The 27,329-nt window shown below is 33.7% G+C and overlaps 1 protein-coding gene and 1 long non-coding RNA gene across 2 annotated transcripts; both read right to left on the bottom strand.

The window, feature by feature from the left end:
- Positions 1-515: 515 nt before the first annotated feature.
- Positions 516-2,359, bottom strand: LOC106302700. Its single transcript, XM_013739159.1, has 2 exons — positions 1,179-2,359; positions 516-1,080 (listed from the first exon to the last, which is right to left on the bottom strand). The coding sequence occupies exons 1-2, from the start codon at positions 2,357-2,359 to the stop codon at positions 516-518; spliced, it is 1,746 nt and encodes a 581-aa protein (XP_013594613.1).
- Positions 2,360-16,417: 14,058 nt separating this feature from the next.
- Positions 16,418-18,342, bottom strand: LOC106304311. Its single transcript, XR_001262694.1, has 4 exons — positions 18,251-18,342; positions 18,068-18,176; positions 16,839-17,986; positions 16,418-16,751 (listed from the first exon to the last, which is right to left on the bottom strand). It is a non-coding gene; the product is annotated as an uncharacterized LOC106304311 (long non-coding RNA).
- Positions 18,343-27,329: the final 8,987 nt, after the last annotated feature.

Raw genomic sequence — 27,329 nt, forward strand, 5'->3', positions numbered from 1 at the left:
TGAAATGTCTGGGAGGAAAGGCGGAATAAGGTATACCACTAGACCAAGTGTGTTTCAATCGTTAGGTGAAGTAAGTAACAGAATATATTTCTTTTATCTGTAATAATTTTTTAAAAAAATCTGATTCCAAGGGGTATCGAAACTAGGTCGGGACAAGTGTTTCAGATTTGGAAAGATAGGTGGTGTTGCCGCTAGGCTGAGGTGAATCATCTGATATAAGTGTCCACATAGATGAATTTAACCGCAAACGTTATATTATAAACTTTGGAAAGAAACTCTGAGTTTCAGGATGGGATTCCAGAATAGTTGAATATTACTGTGTTTTTTTCTAGCAAAGAAGTTTAAACTAAGAATTGAAATGAGATCAAAAGATAATGTTGTATATAACAAAATTTGGAAGAAGTCATACTTATTCGGGATAGGGTTCCAAAAGAAAAAATGTATATGGTCTGGTGTATATCATGTAACCATCAAATAGCCAACATCCAAATAATAATCAATAAAAATGTAGAACTTCATCCTATAGGCCTCTCGCATGTGCTCTTGTTGTGCCCTCCTGTGCCACATCTGCTGCACTTGTGGGACTGAGATTTAGATCCAGGAACCCCAAACTCGCCAACGGATCTCTTTCTCTTTGTAGGAGGGCGTCCACTTTTCTTTTTGGTAGCTGGAGGTGGGCAAGACAGTTCATCAATATTCTCTGGATAGGTGGACGTTGACAACTCTCCACCAGGATGTATGCTTTCAGCATAAGCTTTAGCCCACGTTTCTGTCAAGTGAGAAGCATCAACAAAAAGGTTTTCATCTCTCTTGATATGCTTAGCAGCAGCGATGGCATGGATGCAGGGGATCTTGTCAATGTCGAAAACATTACATGTGCAATGCCGCTTCTCCAAGTCAACAACAAACTTCATTGTTTCATTCTTCACCTCAAACTCGCTTCGATCAACTTGATACACATTCAACAACATTGCGGCCCCTAACCTAGATACCAATTTCTGCACAACTTTTGGAGTAACCAGGTGCTTATGTTTCGCAGCCGCTTCGCGTCGCTCAAAAAACCAAGTGGTCATCGTCAATCTGATAGTTTCAAGGAGAGAGAGATAATGGGCAACTCACGAGGCATCCTCAACATAGAATTGAGAGACTCTGCAATGTTGGTAGTCATGATATTATACCTGTTCGCAGGCGCATAGCTTCGTGCCCACTTCCTAAAATCAGAATCTTCCAGATACTTAGCCAATTCAGGACATTTATCCTTTATGTCCTTGAAGATTAACCAGAACTCGTGACACGTATAGGCATCAGCAGCGCTTTCCACCAGAGGTAGCAACCCAGTCTTCGCATATGTAGGAGTGATGTTGCGGAGCAGATGGATCCTGCAAATTCCATGGTGAGATAAGGGATATACATCCTCCAACGCTGAAGAAATTGAGTTAGCTTTGTCTGATACAAAAACAAGATCCGAAGCGTCCGGGATCTTCTGGCTCAAACCTCTAAAGAACCATTTCCAAGAGGCGCCATTTTCTGCGTCAACCACTGCAAAGGCGAGAGGATATAGATGATAATTCCCATCTTGAGCACAAGCTGCCAATAAAGTCCCATTGAATTTTCCCTTCAGAAATGTACCATCTACTGCAATAACTCTCCTCATCAATGAGAATCCCCTTATCGAAGGACCAAAAGCCACAAATGCATACTTGAACTTTCCTGCAGCATCCACATGTTGATAAGTCAAGGAACCAGGGTTTGTTTCTGTGATTTTATACAACCACCTAGACAAATTGTAATAGCTGTCTTCAGGAGTCCCTCTAACCAAAATCTGAGCTTCTTCTCTCACTCTCCAAGCTTGTTTGTAATTGATGTGAACACCATGCAGCATCCTGACCTGTTCAATGATCTGTTTCGGTTTGAGACCTTCCTTTTTTTCTCCATAATTGCTGCTAATAAAAGAACCCAACAACTTTGCAGATGCTTGTCTGTGGTTGGCTTTCCTGTGTGTTGTATCGCATGTATGCTCATGAACATACTTTTTAACAACGAAAAAATCTGAAAGAGGTAGCTTGATAGCACGCATCCTCCACGTGCAATTTTCATCAACACAACTCAAAAGCACTCTTGACTTGTTAGAAGAGACAGTCTTGTACTCAAACTTCCACTCTAAAGCCCATTTCTTCATCCTCAACATCAACTCTCTCTTTGTCTTAAAATAGCTATTCACCTTAATATCGCCAGCTCCTCTCGTGGTTGGTGAAAGTCCAATATGGACAGGGCTAAAATCCGGAAGAGCATTCAGAGGAACTGTAGAAACACCTTCATATAGAATACTCTTTAAAAGTCGAGTAGTTCTGTAAGGCATAATACTTGATTATGAAGCATATCGTGCAAACACAAACAGAAAAAGGGAATTATGGACAATGTACCTGTTTTTCTCTCTGCACAGTAGAAAGAATCATTGGATTGGCATTCAATGGAACAGGAGAAGCAAATGTATCAGAAGCTTGAGTGTTACAGCTAGCTGGATCAGTACTAACCTGCAAAAGTCCAATATGGACAGGGCTAAAATCCGGAAGAGCATTCAGAGGAACTGTAGAAACACCTTCATATAGAAGACTCTGCAAAAATCAAGTAGTTCTGTAAGGCATAATACTTGATTATGAAGCATATCGTGCAAACACAAACAGAAAAAGGGAATTATGGACAATGTACCTGTTTTTCTCTCTGCACAGTAGAAAGAATCATTGGATTGGCATTCAATGGAACAGGAGAAGCAAATGTATCAGAAGCTTGAGTGTTACAGCTAGCTGGATCAGTACTAACCTGCAAAAGTCCAATATGGACAGGACTAAAATCCGGAAGAGCATTCAGAGGAACTGTAGAAACACCTTCATATAGAAGACTCTGCAAAAATCAAGTAGTTCATCAAATGCTCTAGTCTTGGAAATGAAAGTTCTGAGCTGACGAGTATTACCTATCGAGAGTGGGGGGGAACTTTCAATAATACATTTCATATCCAATGAATTACCATAACTCAAACTGATTTCTTCCTCTTTAACACTAAAATCTTCAGAGACAATCTTCATCAAATCTTCATACAGTAGATCTTCTTCTATGGAAATGATTGATGCATTCCTCTTCAAATCAACAAGAAACTCCCACTGGAGATATTCTTTTGAGATCCATTGTCCACAGATGCACAAAACTTCCATTGTTCTACAAAATCAACTTCAATTCATCAACAAATGAATAATATATAACAAAAACTAGATAATGTATAACAAAATGAAATGATTCAAACCTTAATCAAATCAGACACACGAGAGAGAGAATGAGATGAATAGACGTAGAAACGACAGATCAATTGAGAAACGACGACGACGACGATAAATAAACGGAGAGACGACGACGACGGATCAACGGAGAGGCGAAGACGACGACGGAGAGACGACGACGATGACGACGACGATGACGACGACGGAGAGACGACGACGACGGAGAGACGACGACGATGACGACAAGGGAGAGACGACGACGACGAAAGACAGCGATGAGGAGAAGAAGAAGCGATGAAACGAGGACGGCGACAATTGATTTCAAATTTTTCTTTTTAATTACTTAAAGAAGAGGGCATAAGGGTAAATTACCCCTTTAGTGAAACCTATTTTTGTGATTTCTGATCCTGAGTGCTAGTTTGGGGAGGAAAACTTTGTTTGGTGTTCTTTGTGTCATTTTCTCATTACATAATTTGTTTACTAATGAGCTGATCCCATCTTTAAATATATTTTAGGTCAAAAAATCACTTATCACATAAAAACTTAACGTTTAGGCCGAAAAATCTCATGCCTACTATATGGTTAAAATGAAACTATGCAAGCTCGGTTTTATATCATGATTTAGCAATTTAAAAGTTAATTATGTTTATGAGAAGTTTACGTTCACATGTCAATCCTATCTATCTTCAATACTTTTCTCATTTTTGTGTCTTTTTTTTTCATTTTGGTTATTGCTCGATATAAATATTGATTTTTTGAGTTTATTCTCATTTCGTTATTTTGTTTAGGCCTGAGATTTAGAATTTTTTTAAGATTTAAAATTAATAAAGAGATACATATTTAGGTTAAGATCTGCGCCTTGTGCAGAATAAATATTTTATATTATTACTTATTTTATGTTTTCTGTATATTAAGAAATAATAAAATAATAATTATATATTAAATAACTAAGAAATCAGTTACTATTACGTAATAAATTGGTGTGCCATATAAATCATACAACCGTTCTTGTTTATTCGCAATCATTTTAGGGTAAATAAATCAAAACAATCAATCTTATCTATCGCATATGATATATATAATTAAATTTAAATGATATTAACATAGATATATAGTATATTTTTAATATATATATTTATTAAATGAGGTTTCTACTCATATGATTTTATGATTATTTGTATATTTGTGTAACAAAATTTTACACCAAAGATTTTTTTTAATGTGGAATATTTAGTGGTTTAAATAATTTATAATCATTTAAAAAAATAATGAATATTTCAAAATTAAAATATTAACTTTTCAATACATGTTCAACGCAGGTATCAAAATATAAGTATGTATTTTCATATGATGTATAGTTTAATTTAATGATATGAAATATATATCTATATATATATACTAACATAAACACCTATTGAAATAAAATTATTTATTCATATGATTTTATAATAATTATATCTTATTATAGAAAAAAATTTAAACCTTGATCACAAAAGTTTATGTGAGACTTTTAACAATTTTAGTAATTTATACTCGTTTTGAAAAATTCAAAATACAACACATACAAAAAATCTAAATTTTTATTATATGATTAATGTAATTGTGTAATTTATTTTAATAATATATAATTAAAAAAAGATAGAAAGTATACAGATTGTTAGCAAATTTTTATTATTTAAAATCATTAATTGTCATATATTTTAATCACATTAAGTAATTCTGTATGTTTTATTTAAGGAAATAATATATAATAATTTCAATTTGATAAATGAATTGTCTATAATAGACTTACTATATAATATACATTTTTAGCAATTTAATTTTGGACTAACAAAATTCTCAATTAATTCTCAAACCGCCGCGTAAGCGAACTGAGGTGGGGATTGAGGTGGGTATGACATCTTCTTTTAATAGATCACCAAAAAGTCATTAGACGTTTCGTTCCGTTATCTAGCATTAGTAAGATACATTGGTTTTTTGATTCAACGCCTTTTTTTTTTACTTTTTACCTTCCACATCGTCTTTTCACTCTTCCATCTTATTATTCAACATCCAATAAAATTTTAACATTTACAATAGTTTTGTCTAATAAAATTCAACACTCTACCCCACCATTTTAATTCATCTCTTTATCTTTTACAATTTAAAAACTACATATTAATAACATATTTTTAATATTTTTTATTTATATACGCAACTAGTGTTTTTAAAAAATAAAAAAAATTAATATTATTAAAATAAATAACATTTCAATACTTCAAATAGCAATATTATAGTCAAAAATGAATTTTCTTTTATATGTCCAAATCAAATAAATCAAGTCTCTACTTATAGAGCATAAAAAGTTATTAATTTTGATATAATTGTTTTTATAAAAATATATTATTTGGTATAACATAATTGATCTCAGAAAACTAGGATAAAATAAAAACATACGAAATTTGGACAGTCAATTATGTAATGACACTTGTATCAACCCAATAATTATTTCTTTTAAACAAAAACAAGAAAACACTTTCGAAAACTTATTTGATTCTGTGTGGTTCATAATTTTTCAAAGTGATATGGTGAGACCTATTTTTTGTGCTTTCAACAGGCTGAATTTATTCAACCAAATTGAATCCACGTCCTCTTTCTAAATTATTCAACACCCTCAATGCACTTATTCAACGGTTGAACTCTTTTTTCAACGTACCCATTGCATATAGTCTTTGCAAGTTTATAGAAAATTTACCAAGAGTTTAGAACCTTAATTTTCTCTCTAACTAAAATCATAATTTTGAAATTTAAAGTAGATAGACAATATGTGATACAGAAATTGTAAGAGAGTAATGCTTAGGCAATCTCCAATGATTTATTTTAGTTTTTAAAGAATAGAATAACTCTATAATAAAGTTTAGTTTTACACTTTTACTCTAATGATATTCTATTTTAGAAAAAAAATAAAAAGATGAACAAAAAAATTATTTTATTTATAAAGCAAACTCATTTTCACTATATTATAAAGTGACAAATAGAATACCATTAAAATATGTTTACTTGAAATTTTAAATTCTTTTTTAGGAGAAAAAATAAAGTATCGTATATATGGTTTGCCTGGAAAAAAGAAGTTATTGAGGAAGTGTTATCGTATATTAAACTAAATACACTCATTTTCCACTAAATCGTACCCCCGTGTCTCTTATTTGTATATACTTGCAAGGTAAAGGGAGTAAAAAACTACTTGATGTCAATATGATCAATCAAACGGTAAAAATCATACAAACTACAAGTAAGTAAACAGAAAATGAACCTTTTAAAAAAGATTGTTAATCCTAATAAAGTGACAATTATAAGTATAACCAGTAAAGTGGGCATAACATTTAAGAATCAGTGCCTGAAAGTCAAAGCAATTTCGTATTAATCTGGGACCACGTTACCCCCTTATGACTAAGCCAATCGTGTGATGCATATTATTACCATATTTAGCATACAAATCTGATTTACATATACTGATATACACAGTTATAGATCCATATGCTCTTCTTCTTTTTTCCTTTTTGTCAACATATGGATCCATATATCTATGTTTTAAGTACAAAATCGACTTAGATCTTGGAAAAGGTACAATACAAATAGGGAATCCATTAGGATATGGTGGTCAATTATACACCCTGAATATCTTAGGACCACGCCATATTTATCTGATAAATGCTTGAGCCTGAGCTTAACTGATCTTGGTTTTCCATGCTTCACCCTAATTAGTATATATGTAGTTGGATACGTACCCAATACGGCAATGAAGATCAAAATCGAGCAATGCTACTGACGCACCTTTCTCATGGTTGCCATCAGAGACACGGCACAATCCACCGCCAGAAGAAAATAAAGTTAAAATTTTTTTTTTCCTATCATTTTTTTCCCTAAGAACACCCCCGTTAGTGAATTTATGGGCGGGGTTCACACAGATTCCAAAAAAAAAATATTAAAATAATGAATAGTGATGAATTTGTCCTTCCCCACCTTTTTCCAGTGAACCGGGTTCATCACTGTAGCGCGGACTCCACAGCACGTGGCAGTCCGCGATTGGTCCGATTAATTTTTTTTTTTTTTTTAAAAAACAAAAATCAAACAGAAAAAAAATATAATTAAAAAATACTGGGGTTCATTAAATTAATGGGGGTGCTCTAATCCAGTTATCCTGACAAAGATTTTGCAGAAACTACCAAACTACTTTAAAAATAAATAACTTTGGAGGGTCTCTTGCCCATCATTTATAATTCTGAAAATGAAACAACATTAAATGTGTAAAAAGTGCAAACCTTGTCATCTAGCCATTGTCTCTTGTTCAACTTCACGCGGTTTCTTCCGTAATAAGACCGTACGCATGACATATATAACCAATGTTCGAGAATACACTAGGCGTGAGTTGGGGCGGCTGGTCTATGCCTAGCGATTTACTAAAAAATCGAAGATTAAAGGGAGATTACTCGGGAAGTAATTTTAAAGCATTTTACTAATATATGTTTGTTTTGGTAGGCATAATCAATTGTTTTGTAGTATAGTGGTTGAGATCTTTGTCACTTGTGCATTTGACCCGGGTTCAATGCCTAGAACTTACATTTTTTCGCATTTTTTTCATTAAACAAAAATTGCGATTTTGCCCCGTCTCTTTAAGCAGTTTCTGCAACCCTAGCCGCCGTCGGCACACCATTTTTCACGATGTCTTTCATTTTTTCATGTTTTCTATAGCAAAAATAAAACAGACTAACTATCGATTTCAAAGATTCAGGTCAATACTTAACATGTTTTCGGACTGAAACTACATAGATTTAAGTTATTATGCGCCGATTTTTCTGGATTTCGCCATTAACTAGGAAAAACTCGCTCCACTGCCTAAGCACGCCGATCTGCTCCATTTCGCCACGGTGAGCACACGAGCAGCGAAAACCCGGCCGATTACGCGGGCAATCCGGCGCGTTTTCAAACACGTAATATAACAATCAATCTCAATACTTTATTACTGTACCGAGTATGGTATTTTGGTATGTACACATGTCTGGCGCAGGTGGGTAGGGTATCAAAGATTTGAGTATGTAGGACTTGTTTCTTAACAATTCAAGATCCAGGAATTCGAGATATGGGACTTCTAGGATTCGCGTTCAAACTCTATTTTATTAAAAATCAAAAGCTGCATTGCAAAAAGGAAACTGATTCGCGTTCTCATTTAGGTATCAAATGGCTTTGATGTAAGATAAAGTAAAAGCCCAATACAAAATCTAAACCAAACGAAATGATATAAAAGTCCATGACCAAAACACTAGTGGTAAATTAAAACCTTTTTTTTTTTTTGAACTTTAAATTAAAACTTGATGTCAAAGGAAAGGTAGCAATGGCTGCACGGTTAGATTACCATTTGACTTGGATTAGTTATCAACGTCTCTTAAAGGCATACCTAGAGTTTTTGACGCGCAGGTGTATTTTAAAAAAAATATGATGCTATTTGTTTTTTATGTCATTATTTAGGGTTGAACAAAAAACTCGAATTCGAAGAACCAAACCGATCTCAATCTGAATAAGTAGTCCCAAACCTGAACCAAAATTGATTAAATATCCGAATATTCAAAATTTTGGCATTTGAAAAACTGAAACCTAATCCAATCCGAACCGAATTATTTTGGGTATCCAAAATAGATTTATATACTTATATATATTAATTATTTTTAGTGTTAATATATATAAAAATATCCAGAATATATATGATACTTTTAAGTTCATTTAAATACTTGAAAATATATACAAATAATAAAATATAAATATCTAAAATAGTTAAAATATATTCAAATATTTTACGAGGTCCTCATGAGGGCAACAATGTGGTTGTACCAACGAGACGCGTTCAGATACTGTGAAGATGGGGGCTTTGCAAGAGCCACAAAGATTGTGAGATCATCATTTGAAGCCTGGCACCTATAAAACATATGCACTAGTTGTTACTCTTTATTTTTTTAAATGGTAATAAGAGATTTTAGAGTTTAATCTTATTAGAGATTATTGGAGTATAATTCCTAGATAACTTAGGAATTATACTATTTAGTTTTAGATAAGGTTTATCTATGCTTTTCCTATTTTAGGTTGAACTTTAAATTTTCCTATTGTGGCTTTGCTTACCTTGGTATATAAACCAAGCTTATTCATCAATAAAACTTAACCTACTTTGATCCCAAACTAGAATTTGTCATGGTATCAGAGCAAGGACAAATATAAACATCTAAAAGCTTCTTATTCATCTGACTTGATTTGCCATATTGCAGATCAAATCCTTTTAAACGACTTCTTATTCACATATTGAAGAAGAAGATTTTTCATTCAAATCAACAATGGCGTTAGCTCAACAAAGAGACACCAAATACAAAACCATCTCACTGTACGACCTATCATCTAATGATAACCCATGAGCTGTTATCTCACAACCACTCTTGATTGGTTTGAATTATGATGAATGGGCTATCAACTTTCGTATGGCCTTAAGCTCACGGAAGAAATTCGGATTCCTTGACGGCAGCATTCTCAAACCCGCAGCCGATTCATCTCGCCTTGAAGATTGGACAGCAAACAATCATCTCATTGTAGGATGGATAAAACAAACCATCGAACCAAAGATCAAATCGTCTATCTCAACCAGGAAAAACGAAAAAGATCTGTGGGATATGATTAAGAAACGTTACTCTCTCAAAAGTGGGGCACACCTTCAGCAACTAAGTAACGCCTTATCAAACTGCAAACAGAATGGTTCATTAATCGATGAATATTTCGGCCGATTAATAAAATTATGGGACGGGATCGCCGATTGTATGAATTCAAAACTATGCAGTTGTGGTAAGTGCGAGTGCGACTTAAACACAGAAAGAGAACAAGAAGCAGAAACTCTACGAGTCCATGATTTCTTTTCTGGGCTTGACAACGCCACTCATGGAGTAATACGCTCTCAAATCTGCGCCATATCTCCTCTTCCCGATCTGGACAGCGTCTATCAAACTGTATCTCAGAATGAGATCATCCGTTCAAGCATGACGCAAGAAACTCAGGTTATGAGCTTCACAGCTCATAATCGAAATTCAACCAACTACTCAAAACCTAATACTACTCGACCAGGGAATAAAGATCCTTCGAGACAATGTACGGTATGTGGACGTACTGGTGATGAAGCTTCTGGCTGTTTCACAGTTATTGGTTACCCGGAATGGTGGGACGAACGTTCGAGGAACATAGGTCAAAATCGTCGTACCGATCAAGCAAGAACTACTGCACCAAGGGCTAACACGGCGACTGTGGCAACACCGGACAAATCAAAAATTCAAGCCAACATCACCATTACCGAATCTGACCGTCTGGGTCTGAGTGGTATTACGGATGAACAATGGAATATTGTTCAGAAGTTAATCAATAAAGAAGCAACAAACGCTGATCATCTAAAAGGTAAAATAGATGAGAATATTTGGATCTTGGATACCGGCGCCACACACCATATGACAGGGAGTCTTGAGGCAATGGAGAATATCCGAGACATCGCCAGCATACCAGTCTTATTGCCTGCCGGTTCCGACGCAATAGCGTCCAAACAAGGAACCGTCAAGCTAACTTCCACTTTACACATTCGGAATGTGTACTTTGTGGAAGGATTCCATACAAATCTTATTTCTTTTGGACAACTAGTTACAGATAATTTCCTAGTTGGACAAGTAACTGATAAGCTTATGATATTGCAGGACCGTACCTCGAGGATGCTGATTGGAGCGGGTGAAAGAGAGGGAGAGGGATTGTACCGTTTTCGGGGGATTGATTCGTTGACATCGTTCCAGACCACTGTTTCAGAAGATCCAGTTTTATCGCACCGACGTCTTGGACATCCGTCTTCTCATATTACGGTTATGATTCCTGCATTAGAAATTTCAACATCTAAACACGATGAACATATTATCAAGTCTGTGATATTTGTTTTAGAGCTAAACAAACCCGTCAGAGTTTTTCAGATAGTATTCATAATGCAAAAGGGATTTTTGATTTAATCTATTGTGATATTTGGGGACCATATCGGACTACTGCACTTTGTGGTTCCCGTTATTTTCTTACTATCATTGACGATCATTCTCGAGCAGTTTGGTTGTACCTTCTGCCGGACAAAACTATGGTGTCACAGCAACTTAAAGACTTTATGGCTTTAATTGAGAGACAGTTTTCAAAGAAGGTCAAGACACTACGTAGCGACAACGGGACGGAGTTCATGTGTCTTACACAATTCTTCAAAGAACAAGGGATCATTCATGAGACCTCTTGCGTGTATACACCTCAACAAAACGGACGTGCTGAGCGTAAGCATCAGCATATTCTTAACGTGGCACGAGCTCTTCAGTTCCAGGAAAATTTTCCGATTGATCTTTGGGGAGAATGCGTTCTAGCCTCTGCTCATCTGATTAATCGCACGCCATCTTCTCTGCTCAAGAATAAGACACCGTTCGAGATTCTTCATGGCCAGCCACCATCCCTGTCTCATCTCCGTGTGATAGGGTGTTTGGCGTACGCTCATAACAAAAACACGAAGGGTGATAAATTCGCATCAAGGAGTCGGAAGTGTATTCTTCTGGGATTTCCATCTGGCACAAAAGGATGGAAATTATTTGACTTAGAGCAGAAGGACGTGTTCGTCTCCAGAGACGTCACTTTCCAAGAAAATATATTCCCATATATGGATAATACACCAACATAAACATCAGACGCCTTACCTCCTATTACGCTGCCTCCATCAAATATGACAGAAGATCACAACGATTCACCAATTCAATCAGTTATTGACAAGCCTCCGGTATCATCGTCAACTCCTTCAGCAATTGATATTCCTCCAGAAACAGAACATGTCGATCCCGAGCCTGTGTTCACAGAAATTGCACCAGAACCTTCAGGACGAGGTCACAGACCACGTGTTCCATCAACACGATATCAAGACTACGTTATTAATACGGTTACTACAATCCCTACTCTCACTCCCTCTCTCCCGTCATCCATACCTCAGCTATCCTCAGGTTCGTTATTCCCCTTATCTGATTATCTATCGTATGATCGTATTTCATCAAAACATTGCAGTTATCTTATTGCCCTGGCAACCAATATCGAACCAAAACACTTTCGAGAAGCGATGAAACATAAAGTATGGCGAGAATCAATGAAGTCTGAGAAAGATGCTCTTGAAAGACAACATACATGGGATCTTGTCAAGCTACCACCTAACAAAAAGGCTCTTGGAACCAAGTGGGTGTATACAATTAAACTTCTCTCCGACGGCACAAGTCTCGTTTGGTCGTCTTAGGAAACAATCAAAAAGAGGGTCTAGATTATACCGAAACTTTTTCTCTTGTCGCCAAGATGGTAACTGTCTGTGTGTTCCTGGATATTGCGGCAAAGAAAAAGCATGAAATTCACCAGATGGACGTCCACAACGCATTTCTTCATGGAGATCTTCAAGAGGAAGTCTTTATTAAAGTACCTTTCGGTTTTTCTAAACCTGACGATACAAGGGTATGTCGGTTACGTAAATCCTCTACGGCTTAAAGCAAGCTCCTAGATGCTGGTTTGCTAAGCTTGTGGAGGCTCTTCTCGCATATAGCTTCTCACAGACGCATTCCGACTACTAATTGTTCGTTTATACAAAGGATGCCATCTCCCTTCGGATTCTGGTTTACGTGGATGATCTCATTATCTCAGGGAACTCATCTTCATCAATCACTTCTTTCAAATCATACCTATCGATGTGTTTCCATATGAAGGATCTCGGGCCTCTAAAGTACTTTCTCGGTTTGGGAGTGGCTCGGAGTCCCGACGGGATTTATCTTTGTCAACGAAAATACACCTTGGAGATCATCACGGAGTGTGGTTTACTTGCGTGTAAACCGGCTGGTTCCCCTATGGATCAAAACCATCAGCTAGGACGTGCTACTAGGGACTTTTTGCTGATCCTGAACAATTCCGTCGTCTCACCGGACATCTCATTTATCTTCTAGCTACTCGGCCTGATCTTGCTTATTCAGTTCATATTCTTTCACAGTTCATGCAACAACCACGTGAGGAACATTGGCTTGCTGCCTTAAAGACTATTCGTTATTTGAAAGGCACAGTCGGCCAAGGTGTTCTTTTCAGGGCTGAACCCACGTTTTCTGTTACCGTCTGGTGCGATGCGGATTGGGGAGCATGCCCTACAACTCGTCGCTCGCTTTCTGGCTGGATCATTCAGTTTGGGACTTCTCCTATAAACTCTCCTCTACCGAAGCCGAGTCCGTGTGATGAAAGCAATTACACAGGAATTTATCTGGATTAAAGATCTTCTCAACGAACTTGGGATCGCTCATCCTGCTCCAATGTTGATCTGCTGTGATAATAAATCTGCCTTACACATAGGTGCTAATCCAGTTCTACACGAGAAGACAAAACATATGGGTATTATCTGCAAGTTTGTTCGAGAACAGATCACTAAAGGTGTCGTCAAAACAACTTATGTTTCAACTCATGATCAGCTCGCAGACATTTTCACTAAAGCTTTGGGACGTAGAGAGTTTGATGCATTTCTTCTCAAGTTAGGCATCAATAATATTTATGCTCCAACTTGAGGGGGGATGGGGTGTTGGAGTATAATTCCTAGATAACTTAGGAATTATACTAATTAGTTTTAGATAAGGTTTATGTATGCTTTTCCTATTTTAGGTTGAACTTTATATTTTCCTATTGTGGCTTTGCTTACCTTGGTATATAAACCAAGCTTATTCATCAATAAAACTTAACTTACTTTGATCCCAAACTAGAATTTGTCAGAGATCTTTCACCACTTACCCAGTAAGGTAACTGCATGTAAGAAGATGCTCGTCAAGCTTCTTCGGTCCACAATCAGAGCTAAGGTTGGGGAAAGCCGCCATTTTTATGAAGCTTGAATCTTTTTCACTGATGTATAGTATAAAACAGAGAGAGGTTTCCAATCACTCTAAAACCTGAAAACATGCTAAAAACTCCAAAACAACTAAAATTATTTAAAACACTTATAAAGCCCTTTCTCAAAAAGAAAAAAAAAAAGAAAAAAGAAAAAAAAAAAGAGGTGTACAAAGTCGATCAAAAGGAAAAGAATGTTACGTGTTATTTCTCTTGACCTCTTGGGAAAGGTATTTATACTAGTTTTTTTACAAGCGAAAAGGAAATGTAAGGAAAGGAAATTCGCCCATTATATTATTTTCGGAATTTTATCTAATTAGGTGAATTTTCCTTTTATTACAACTAGGCCTGGGACTTATTATCCGAGATCCGGATTCGATCCGAGATTCGCTCGGGATCTGCTCCGAAAATAGGATATCTGGGGTGTCCGGATCCGAATCCGGATAGTAAAATCTTGGATTCGTGCAAACCGAATCCGGATCCGAATATCTTAATTTTTAGGTCCGGATATCCGGATCCGAATCCGTATTTTTAAAATACATTAAATTTTTAAATTTTATTAATATTTATATTTGATATATTAATATTTATACATGAATTAATCTTATAATATTATATTTTAGTTTTTACAATATTATAAACATATATAAATATATTCATAAATATTTAATTTATGTATTATATTAAAAAAATTAGTATTTTTTGTTAAAAAAATTATTTTTAATTATTTTGACGGATCCGGATATCCGCGGATAATAGGATATTGAGACGGATATCCGAAACCCGGATATCCGGAAACCACGAATCCGGATCCGGATATTAAATCCACGGATCCGACGGATCCGGATCCGGATACCCTAAATTTCCCGGATATCCGGATTCGCCCCAGGGCTAATTACAACGATACAAATTGATTTAAAGAAAAAAAGTCAATGGTTATTAAAGGGATTAATCTGATGTTGACTAAGAGGCTAAGAGACTGATTGGTAGAGGCCGTAGCTTTGGATTATTTGCTTTAAGATTTACGCTTCAGATTTTGTGGTTTTAACTTTAAATTTTATTGCTCTTGGTTTATTTCAAAGTTTTAAAAGCACTAAACCTAAAGCCGTAGAAAAATTGATTTATAGAATCATTATATTTCCTTTTAAAGATTTTGGAGTCTGACTTTAGTTTTTATTAATAAACATTGATTGCTTTGATTTTATTGCTCTAAAGATAATTATGATGGTGTAGAGCACTCACATCCAACACCAATCACCCCCTAAGCTTTGGAACCAATGTTTTGGTCAAGGCAGATATAGAATTTAATAAACAATGGAAATTTTTTGATAAAAAAAAAACAATGGGAATTTTAGTGAAAACAAATACTATAATAAAACCTGACTTTTCCATAATATTTCCACAACTTAAATATTAAATAAACATTAAAAAAATTGGTGTTTACGATTAAATATTTCCACAACGTTAAATATTAAACTCCCTCTCCCTCTCCCTCTGTTTCATATTAGTTGGTGTTTAAGATTTTGGCACAACTATTAAAAAAATGTTAATGTTTATTTGTTTTGTATTAATTAAACCTAATCTAATTAATAAAAATTCATTCAATAAAATAAAATTGGTCAAAAATACTAAACACCATTAAAGTTTTTGAAACAAAAACAAAATTGTAAAATACCAATTAAAATGAAACAACATGAATTGGTTTGGATCACAAGATGATCAATGGACTCGTTTCCCTTGTGGCTCACGGCACTGCCGAATTTGAAAGTCATTACAATGGGTTCAAACAGGTTCCATGGTCTCATATCTCAAGCTCTGATGATCAAGGTCCGCCTGTGTTTCCTGAGCTCGGACACAACAGAGGAAGCTTGCCAACAGACTACTTTGGACTTGCAAATTTGCAGTGCAAAGTTTTATACATGGAACAAGGAAGTGATGTCAACTTCTACACTGCCACTGAAACAACCTCGAAGGAGATTCCATAATCCCTTGAAGACAGAGATTACTCTCAACTTATCAAACAACTCATTCACTTGACATACTCTGATAATAAGCTATCCGGTGAGATACCGCAATGGACACAAATCATACCACAAGTGGTGTTGGTTCGATAGCAATAGGAATTGTTGCTTTTCAGAACAGGCCCAGACGCAACAAACACCCTTATGATTGGTTTGATTGTGTATTCTTAACGTAGTTTTCTAGCAACATGATACAATCAATCAAGCTTACAAATGAACGATTCCATCTCTTATTCACACCCATATAATGATAATCCTTTTAAATCCTACACAAGCTTTCTTTGTTCACGCCACTCCTCACTCACATAACAGTGTATAAGTGAAACGTTAAGTAAATTGAACCCGTATTTTCAGATACTTAATTGTTGTTGTTTCCATAAATATCAAAATAATCAGAGATCAGAATCAAAACAACAAAGTCTACAGCAACTTTTGAAACTCATGATAAGAAAACAGTAGCCTGTTTATAGCACAAAGACCTCTTGAAGCCTTTTTTTTCTCCATCCTCCTGCATTATTATGTTACAACACAACAAACAAGTTAGCTACTTATTTTTTTTTAAAACATAGCTTTCATAAGTAGTTGAGAAACTTACAGATCTTGTTGAAGGCAACAATGTCGCAACTCTGGACAAACTCATTGATTGGCTCAACGGTGAGCTGCTCCTCGATCATAGTGTCGACAGAGACGAGGTCGTCAACGATGGTGCACATGATCTGCAGCTTCTTGATACCGTAACCAGTGTTTCGAAACCCGACCCGGACCCACGGTTGAACCGGTAAATCCGGTGAGCCAGAAAAAATCCGGTATGGATTTTATGAAAAACCCAATATTTAGAAACCCACAAAAAACCCGTAAAAACCCGCAAAAATCCACTAAAACCTGGAACCCGATACCGGTTGAACTACTGGTTGAATCAATAAATAACTTTTACTCTTTTTTTAGTTTTTAGATTATGTTTTATATTCTAAGTTTTCAATTAAAAAATTAGATGCCGACGAAAAAAAGAAGTTAGGTTTTCCCTTTTCAGTTTTATATTTGTGATTTTTAGATTTTGATGAAGATTTTTCACTATGTCACCTAAAAAAATGAAGTGAACGATGATAGAGAGAACCAAAATTAGTTGATGTGATTTGGCGTTAGTTTATTTCTGTTATTAACAATTTATTACAATGATCTTTTACTTTTCGTTTATTTTGAATTTGAAGTTAATTTATTATTCACATTAGATATTTAAATATTTGTGAGTTTTATATCTTGATATTTTTAGATATCATAACTCTTACTTTCTTACAGAAAATTTTAAATAGTCTAAACTATTTTTTTGATATTTTACATGTCATATGAAAATAAAAATATAAAAACTAAAGTTAAATACTTTTTATGTTTTAAAAAACATTTAGAAAATATTAAATTTTAGTTTTTATATATTTATTTTCATAGCATATATATATTATTATATAATAAAATTAATTCATTTATTAACCCGCGGTCGACCCAGTGACCCAACGACCCGGTAAGTCGTCCGGTTCGTGTCCGGGTCGGGTTTAAAAACATTGACCGTAACCAACCGGACAAGCTTTGATGCTCCCCAGAATAACTCTTCCATCTGGATGGATCTCACAGCTTCCTCTAGCTTCTTCATGTCGGTCTCATCATCCCACGGCTTGATATCAAATTATCAATCAATACTGATGATCTGAGCCCTCAACAATGACACCACTCCCTTCAGCAGACACACCGCTGTAAACAGAGACACAAACATCAGATCATGAGTCCAAACAAGAAATAGAAAAACAAGGGAGGGACAGTGACGGAGCTTACGAGATCGTCAAGAGGGCATCGATGTGGCTGTACCAATGAGAAGCGTTGATAAACTGTGAAGTTGGAGGCTTCGCAAGAGCAGTGAAGACAGTGATATCATCCTTGGTACCTGTAAAATGGGCAAAAAAAGTTGAGATTTTAGGATCTAATCTGATCTTATTAGAGATGTTCAGATAATCATACCTAGTGATGTAACTGCGTGTGAGAGATGTGTTGGACCTAAATTACTAAAGCCCAATTGGCTAAAATAATAAAAGGTAAGTGTGAAGAGAAAATGAAACATCCCACATCGGTGGGAACAAGAGAAAATGAGCTGTTTATATATGGTCACTTGATATCATGTGTTAAACAGCGTGGAGAGAGAGGAAGGCTCCCCACGCCGAGCCGAGCCAGCCGGACGGTGGGCCTCCGGCTCGATAAGAATATTCTTTTTGGACCAAGTTAAGCTCAACATTTTGCCATTTAAAATCTCAAAAACAACATGCATTTTATTTTGAAACGACAAGCAGTTTGTCTACAAAATAAAAACGTCATGATGTTTATCCTTCTCAAAATATTTAAACGAGATAAGAAAGAGAGAGATAGCGAGTCTTGGGGAATAAGTTCGTAATTTGAACTTCCCGAGATATTTGCCAAATCCCCACTAACGAGCGCACGTTATGCAACAGTTACGGGAAGTCGCTCCTCGTCCATCTCTTTAAATACAACTCGTCTCTCTTCTCATTTCTCGAACGTTTTTACAGATCAAACCAACAGCGAAAATCCCTTACCGTAAGTCTTAAATACGAGAGTGTTTCGTAGAGTTTATAGTTCGATAGGGCGATCACGAGTGAGGCGTGATTCGTCTGCCATGGTTGGATCCTAGGACTCTATATTCGTACAGTTCCGTCTCACTAACGGAGCGAATATTTTGAGTTAAGGAAAGAGATCATATCTCGACTCCTTGTCTCTTTGCGAATACAATTTATTATCGTTCTTGTATTCGCCTTTTACATTCGTCTATTTCCTTAACATCGTTTTTTATTTTATCGTTTATGTCAGTACGGTTTTCCGGGTTGAAGATGCTCATCGAGCTTCTTCAGTCCAGCTTCAGAGTTAAGGTTGGGGAAAGCATCCATTTTTTTTTCTGAAGCTCTCGATCCTTTTCTCACTGAACATAAAGACAGATCACCTAATTAAACCCTAATGATTCAGCAAAGAAGCAAACTTTTACATAATGTACGATTTGAGATCGAAACAACCCTACAATGAATCACTCGTAGGAACAATTGAGCCAACGAGGGAGATCGAAGAACGAACCTCCTGAGTTACATACAACAAGGTGCGGACTTGAAGGGAATAGCGAGGCAGCAACTCAGAGTTAAATAGAGGTTTAGGTTTTCCTGTAATGGGCTATTACTGACTACTGAGCCGATTAAGCCTCTTAGCTACTCATGTTTTTCGAGATAAACGGAAGAAAACTTTTATCCATCAAATTTTATAAGATTTTTAAAGTTAAAACTCATAAACTAAATTTGTTCTAGGTAAAAACCTCTAAACTAAGTATTTAACAAAAAAACACTCAAACTAAATTTATTTAATGAATTAAATCCTAACCGTTTATAATACCATTACTACCAGTAAATTTTGAGTTAAGGGGTTTCTACATTAAATAAACATAGTGGAGGGGTTTTATAATTATTTTTTTTTTAAAAATCAAAATTTATAATATTATCTAAAAATTCGTAATTTAAATTTTCAAAATTAGCGTTTTTAATTTTTTTTTGTAAATATATGAGTTTGATGTGTTTTTAACATCAACATTATATATGTATAAATTTAAAATTTAAAAACCCAGAAAATATAATAAAAATTATCTAAAGATGATTTTGGTGGTTTTTATCCAAAACAAACTTATTTGAGGGGTTTTAACATTAAAAATGATGATTACAGGAATTTCCTAATGCTTTGGTTAAGGGCAATGTTTTGAAACCTGAACCGGACAACTTACTGAATCACCGAGTTTTTGGGTTGACCGCGGACGAACCACGGTCTGCGGGTTAATAAATTAAATAATTTTGTTATATAATAGTGTATTAGCTATTGAAAATATAAGAAATGTTTTATGTTTTAAAAATGATTGGGAAAATACTTAACTTTAATTTTCTTTATTTTTATTTTCGTCTCACGGACAAAATATTTAAAAAATAGACTATTTAACAATTTTGTAACAAGTTAAGAGTTATGACATAGAATAAAAATATATGAAGACTTAAAATCTGTAAGTATTTAAATGTCTAGTGTGAATAAAATTAATTAAACTTTAAATCCAAAATGAACCAAAAGTAAAATATAAAATTATCATAAATTATCGATATCAAAATAAACCAATGAAAATTACATCAACTAGTTTTGTTAATAGATTCATAATCCGCACGATCATATGATCTTTTTTATTTTTGAAAGAAACTAGAAACTTAACTTCTTAATTAGATTACAAAACATATTCTAGTAATGTAACTGAAAAATCCAAGAAAAATAATTAAAAGTTATGTATCGGTTCAATAGTAGTTCAACCGGTAGCTGAGTTACGGGGTTAAACGGTTTTTTGTGGGTTTTACTGGGGTTTTAAATAATGGATTTTTTCCTAAAACCCAAACCGGGTTACATACCAGGTCACTGGGGTTTACCGGTTCGACCGTGGGTCCGGGTCAGGTTTCAAAACACTGGTTAAGGGCTTAAGTCACAAGACTCACAACCAAAACCGGCTTTGGTACACAAGAGGATGTCCTAGTAATTTTGGTTGGTTTGCTATTCTCGGATTGGGACTTTATATCATTTTCTTCTCTCCGGGGATGGGGATTGGGGACTGCTCCATGGATAGTTAACTTATCCATTGAGATTCAGTAGAGTCTGTGGAGGGATAGCTGCAATTGCTAATTGGATGGCTCAATCTTTTCTTTCTTTAACTGAAGCTGTAGGAACATCTTGGACTTTTCTCATCTTTGGAGTAATCTCAGTCATTACTCTTCTCTTTGTTGCGGTGCATTTCAAGTTTCTGAAGAAAAGATCACAACCTATTGGGAAACAAAACCAGAATACATGAGAATGATTTTATTAGCATCCTCATATCCTCCTATATATTAATTAAGAAGTCACTTTAGTGATTTATGCTGACGTGTCGCTCATAGAAGAGATTTCCAATTAATTGTTATAATTTGATTGGTTGATGGTTTTTCATTTTTCATTTATCTAATTAAAGTTTTTAAAAGTAAACTATTCATAGAATTACCCAATCTAATCTATGTTTCCAAACATACAATTAAGTATGTTAAACATGGATGAATTAACATAATTTGTTTATAGAAATAATTAAATATCTAGATTATATTATATAAATTGATAAGATACATATAAATACATATGATACTATAGAAACAATTATAAAAACGATTTTTATTATGTTTATATTAGTAGTGAATAAAATAAATCATAGATTTTAGAAAATTAATTAATCTAAAATTAATAATATTAATTAAATTCACTCATTCACTATATATAGTATAAAAATATGTCAAATGAATGCAAAACAGTCAAATATATAATTCTAAAAAATTCCAATCATTTTCCAATGACAATGTGATATCATATATGTGTTATCACTTTTAGAAATGATTAAAATATTTTTATATTTTAAAACATAAAATTTGATGGTAAGTTATTTAAATATATATTAATCAAGAAAAAATTTATTTAATTCATCTATTAATATAAACAGATGAATTAACATTATTATATGATAAGTCATTTAATATTATATTATTTGATAATTCATGTAATTTATTATATAGTAAGTCATTTAATTATATTAATCAAAGTATTTTTCACATGATTTTTTTAGAGTTAATACACTATTAATATAATTCATATAGCTTGGATTATAATAAAATTAGCACGCTTATTTTTAATTAGAAAAAAAAACAGACATAAATAAAAAAACAAGAGCAAAGAATAATAAAATATGTTTATTGTGTTCTTGGTATTTTTATATTCTTATGTGTTTAATTTTTATTTGTTTGTCGAGGTATATGTACTTTTTGTGTTATTATAAATGTGAACTAATTAGTTTTATGTATTTTTAAAATGTTAAGATAAATTTAGTAAGGAAGTTCAATAAAAATGATCATCTCTACAATTGTTAAAGTCAAAGATGAAAAATATAATGTAAATTGAAAGTAAAAAAATATTTAAAAATCAAGGAGATGTATTTTTTACACTATAATAAACTTTTAATATGTACGATAATAAAATTTTAACCAAATTTATACAGATAAAAACATTTTATTTCGTATAATATTGGATCTCACATTAATATTAAGTATATATGCCTAAATTAACGACATTTGATTATTTAAAAATTGAAATATTATTTTTTCTTATTAGTTATTCAGATTTAATTAATATAGGTATGTTTTAGTTTAATTTAAAATAAATTAAAACAATAATTTTAAAAGATATGTAAACTATGATTAGTTTTAGTTAAAAACATTTGGTTGAATGAGTTAGTGTTTGATAAAATAATGTGATGATCAGAGATACTTTAAGGAAGAATTTGTTTGCTTAACCCATTTGAGTTTTATGTTAAACACTAAATAAAAAAATGAGTGAGAAAGTGTCATTTGGAACAAATTATGAGAAAAATTGCTTAAACTACCATTTTCCTAATAAATGTTTTATGTTTACCTGAACCAAATTTATCCTTATTTTTAAAGAGATAAAGTTTACTATATATTTATTGAGAAGTCGCTTAATTGACTTTTGATTATGTGTCTTTAACAGTTTAAGTTTTAAAAAATAGTTATTATTTGATTGGTTGTTAACATTTATTAGTTATTATTTTAATCAGATCTAAAAATAAAAGATAACTCTAGAACTAATTAATACAAATTACAAAATAACACAAATGATATTACAAATAATGATTTATGGTAACTAGTTGTAGAATTAGAAAATAATATATATGTTTTATCAATTTCTCTATTTTTATCAGTTAGTTATATATAATTAAATAAAATACTTTAGTATTTTTTATAGAAATAAATTTAATGGTTATATATTATTATATAAAAAATTATACTTGTAGGTAAGGAATTATTATAACTTTTATGTTTTTAAAGTCCACACAAAACCTTTTACAAAAGATCTTTCATGAAAAAAAGCCTCCAATCATTGTATTGGTCATATTGGAGTTACACAAAAAATATACACTTTTTTTATGTGTTAAACTAAAATATAAAGTAATTCTACAACCAATTATCTGAATTAATTATAATATTCTTTTCTGTAAGAAAAAGATTTTTAATGCTAAGATTTTTGTTTTTGAACTATTTTAAATTTCACATATCTTCTAAAAATATATACTGAAATTTTTGATTATCCAAATATTTAAAATTAAAAATAAAAATTTTAGATTTCTAATTATTATTCAAAAATTATAACAATATAAAGATAATATATATTTCTTTATATAATATAATTACCCAAAAAATTGCGAGCAAACACCTAGTTATCAATAAGAAAGTACATGAAAATTGGAACTTGGTGTTGAAAAGTCTTATCCTTCTGGCGATTCCCATCCTAATAATGTGTCTTTAACTTTATTAGTTAAGATTAATTTTTGTGGTCCATTTTTTGTGGAAATGATTTATAAAAAAATATTTATCAAAACGACAATAGATTCATTAATGTCGGAGATTCGAAGAAATTTTACTTTTTTTCTAACAACATCCCTTATATATTAAGAGAGATATTAAGAGAGAAGCATTTTAATAAATGCATACACACTATAATAGACACGTGTCAGCCCCATAACAATTTGATAATAAGTATGCTAACGCGTTCACACTATATTCATAAATATGTTCTATGTACTTTGCATTTTTTTTAATATAAAACTCACATACATGGTTCCAATAAAACTCTGGATTTTCGATTCGAATAAAAATAGATAACGAATCAAAAGCCAAACTATATATATTATTTTTATTTTTTACGGGTAAAGGAAAATATTCATAAATTTTGATTCGATTTGTTATTCATTTTGATTTGAACCAAAAAAATTTGGATATATTTGTAACTCTACGAATCAAATCAAATACTAAAAATATAATATCCAAAAAGGAAGCAAATCACAAATACCAATATTTTTAAAAATAAATATCTAATTTGATCTGTTATATGCATATATATACATATATGTAAAGAATTATATATATATATATATATATGTTATATATATTATACTTTATATCAGTTTTACAATATTTTTATGAATTAAATTTATTATATTAGGTACTAGAATTTAGAAAGTTAAATAATGTTTTATTTTTTTAGTAAAATGTTATTATTAAAATTTTCAATTATTTTTTATTTTTTATTTTATTTACGAATCAAATCGGATATTCTTTAAAATTCTAAAATATTTCGGATATCCGAGTCACCGAATATCTAGGTGGCTAAAAATCGAATCGACACGAATGCTTCCAAATACCCAGATATTCGATATGTGCCCAACCCTATTTACGGATACTATTTTATTTTCTTTATATGAAAAAATGACTAATACCAAGGCCTTTTTTATTTTAATTTAATTTTATCTTTCATGTATTATTTTGAACAAAAATGTCATTTAATATTAATTAACAATATTTGTATATATTTGTCAACTATTTTTATATACTTTTTACATACACGTACATGTGCACTTTGATGTGAGCACTTTGTAACTATGTATTCACCACAACTGAAGAATCTAATTTTTTTGAAAGTTAAAATATTTTTTCTTAATGTTTCTTTCACTACTGACCAAATTGTAGTGAAATTATTTATCTTAATAATTTTCTTTTCTTTTTCTTAAACTATTATTTGTTTAGAAACTATAATATGAAACTATTGGTTCGACACGACGACTATATAAAATTAACAAATAATATTAATTTTTGGTTTTTACCTGGAAAAAACCAAAAAAACAAATATTTTAACCGAATAAACTAAAATGAATATTAATTTTAAATGAGAAATAACCTATGATAGCACTAAAAAAAATTTCTGTCACAAATATAGACTCTAAGGATCAAAATGACTCTAAGGTGATAATTGACACTACGAAGGAGTTGAGCTTCGATACAACAGTGGACTTTATTGGAGGGGAGTTTCACGAAGGGGATGAAGCTTATTTCATTGAAATATGAAAAGCTGTTTGGTTTTTGTGAGACATGTCTTAGTCTCTCTCACAGCGTGGACTACTGTCCTCTGAAGAAGAAGGAGGTTCGCGAGCTACCGATCAGTAGACAAGAAGATCGTGCTAGGAGCTACAAGGGTGTGGTGATCAATGGAGATGGGGGACAGCATGGCAAGGGAAGGGAATATCGCGAGTATCTCGGTAAGGGTAAGGGGAAGATGTAAGAGGAGCATGAGACAAAATGGGTAAAGGTTCCAGAGAAAGGAAGTGCTAGGTATCGCTCAAACCGTACAAGCTACAGAGGAGACGAGGATGGTTCACGTTTCAGGAGCTCTCGTAGCGATCGATCACGAGGTTACACTGCAGAGGAACGTACAAGGCCGCATCGGGGGGCGCAGCGTGGATCAAGCCCAAGAGCGGGGGTCGGAGAGGAGGCTCGGGAGGAGGGAGAGATTCCACAGAAGGGCCAGGGTAGCGCTTCGAGAACTGTTCTAGAGACTTCACTTCCGCTACCGCAACAGGACAGCTCAGCTATCATCCTTGCGGAGGTTAATAAGGTACCATTGATTCCTGAGAGTGAAGAAAATGGATTAGATGTGGTGAATGATTTGTTAGGAGAGGACATTGTTGATGGTGAGGATGATGGTATGGAATTAGATGAGGAAAGTGTTAACGTAGTGGGAAATGAAGAGGATAGTGATGATGGTTTTAATAATCTAACTGATGGGGATGTGGCGGTGGAAGGGAACAATGATAAGATTCCAGAAGAATCGCATGAACTTGACGAGGAGGCTATACAGCCTGAGGTAGCTGAGTGGAAGGAACAAATTCCTGGAGAAGCGGATAAGAAGAAGGTGGTGCGCAAGAGTTTGTTTAAGTCTTCTGCTATTGCAGGGGGTTCTACTAAGGCAAGAATGGTCCAAGCCCTCGTTGCCACCCGCAAGCGCACGGTCAGTAAAACTGCACCTCGTCATGGTGAAGGAGCAAAACAACAGGAGGAGAAGGGTCCCTCAAACCCCAAACCTAATGTAACCAAAGTTTAGAAGTTACATGAAGATACAAGAAGTGGAGCGGGTATGCGAGCAGTTGGTGTGCTCTATTTTTAATTTCCAACTTGTCTTTCAGTTTAATAAGCTCTATGAGCATATGATTTGGTTTTTTTTTTGGTTTAATGTTTGGTCCTACTTGTTCCCTGTGTTTTATTGGCTTCCCCTACGAGGGATTGAATTGGAATAGAATGAGACTCTTTGGTTTTTGGTTTTGGTGTGGAGGTGACTGTGGTTTTTGTGTTCTTACTCTTCCGGTTTTCAAGAAACAGACACCATGTTTGCAAGGTGGATTTCATTTAGAGGAGCTACTGTGTTTGGTCCCATTAAACCAAGCGCAGATATCAAAAGTGTATATGGAGGCAATTGATTTGGTGGAGATTGGACAACACGAAAGCAGGATGGTCTTATTTTTGTTCATGGTTTGGTATTATAATTGGTTTTTTATACGAATGCAATGGTGCTCCTCTGTGGAATTTTTTCATTTATGGGAATCAGGGAATTGGGCTCAGGAGGTCCAACAAATATGGAGGGGTGAGGCTTTATTTTTACGGAGTGTTTTGGTGATACAATATTATATGTCTATGAAGGTTTTATACGTCTCACAAGGCACACATAAGAGTTGGTACTTTCTCATGTTTAATAGAAAAAGGAGGTTAATTATATGTATTTTTTGGGGAAGGATTTCAGAGGTTACACGGGTGTTACAAACCTTTGATGATCAAGAGCTTAATTGGAGTGGTGTGGAGAGCACCTGGATACATGGGAGAGGGGAGAATATTTTCAATATATATATATTAATTGGGGCCGTTTGGTTCATGATACAAATTATATACTCGTATATAATGAAATATCAGTTTTCTGTCGAGTGCAGTCTGGTTACCCAGGGTTTCTTCACACCCGATAATCTAGCTCTAAGGAGTTTTTTCTAAAAGGTTTTATGATAGTATTGAGTTGGAATTGTAAAGGTGCGGGAAGTCACTGGACAATTAGTTAT

This window comes from Brassica oleracea, chromosome C7 (genome assembly GCF_000695525.1).
Source record: "Brassica oleracea var. oleracea cultivar TO1000 chromosome C7, BOL, whole genome shotgun sequence".
Taxonomy (NCBI): domain Eukaryota; kingdom Viridiplantae; phylum Streptophyta; class Magnoliopsida; order Brassicales; family Brassicaceae; genus Brassica; species Brassica oleracea.

Coding starts and splice junctions, on each gene's coding strand:
- LOC106302700 (XM_013739159.1), bottom strand. CDS start 2,359: ATGCCTTACAGAACTACTCGACTTTTAAAGAGTATTCTATATGAAGGT. Junction 1,081..1,178: donor AGCTATGCGCCTGCGAACAG/GTATAATATCAT, acceptor TGAAACTATCAG/ATTGACGATGACCACTTGGT.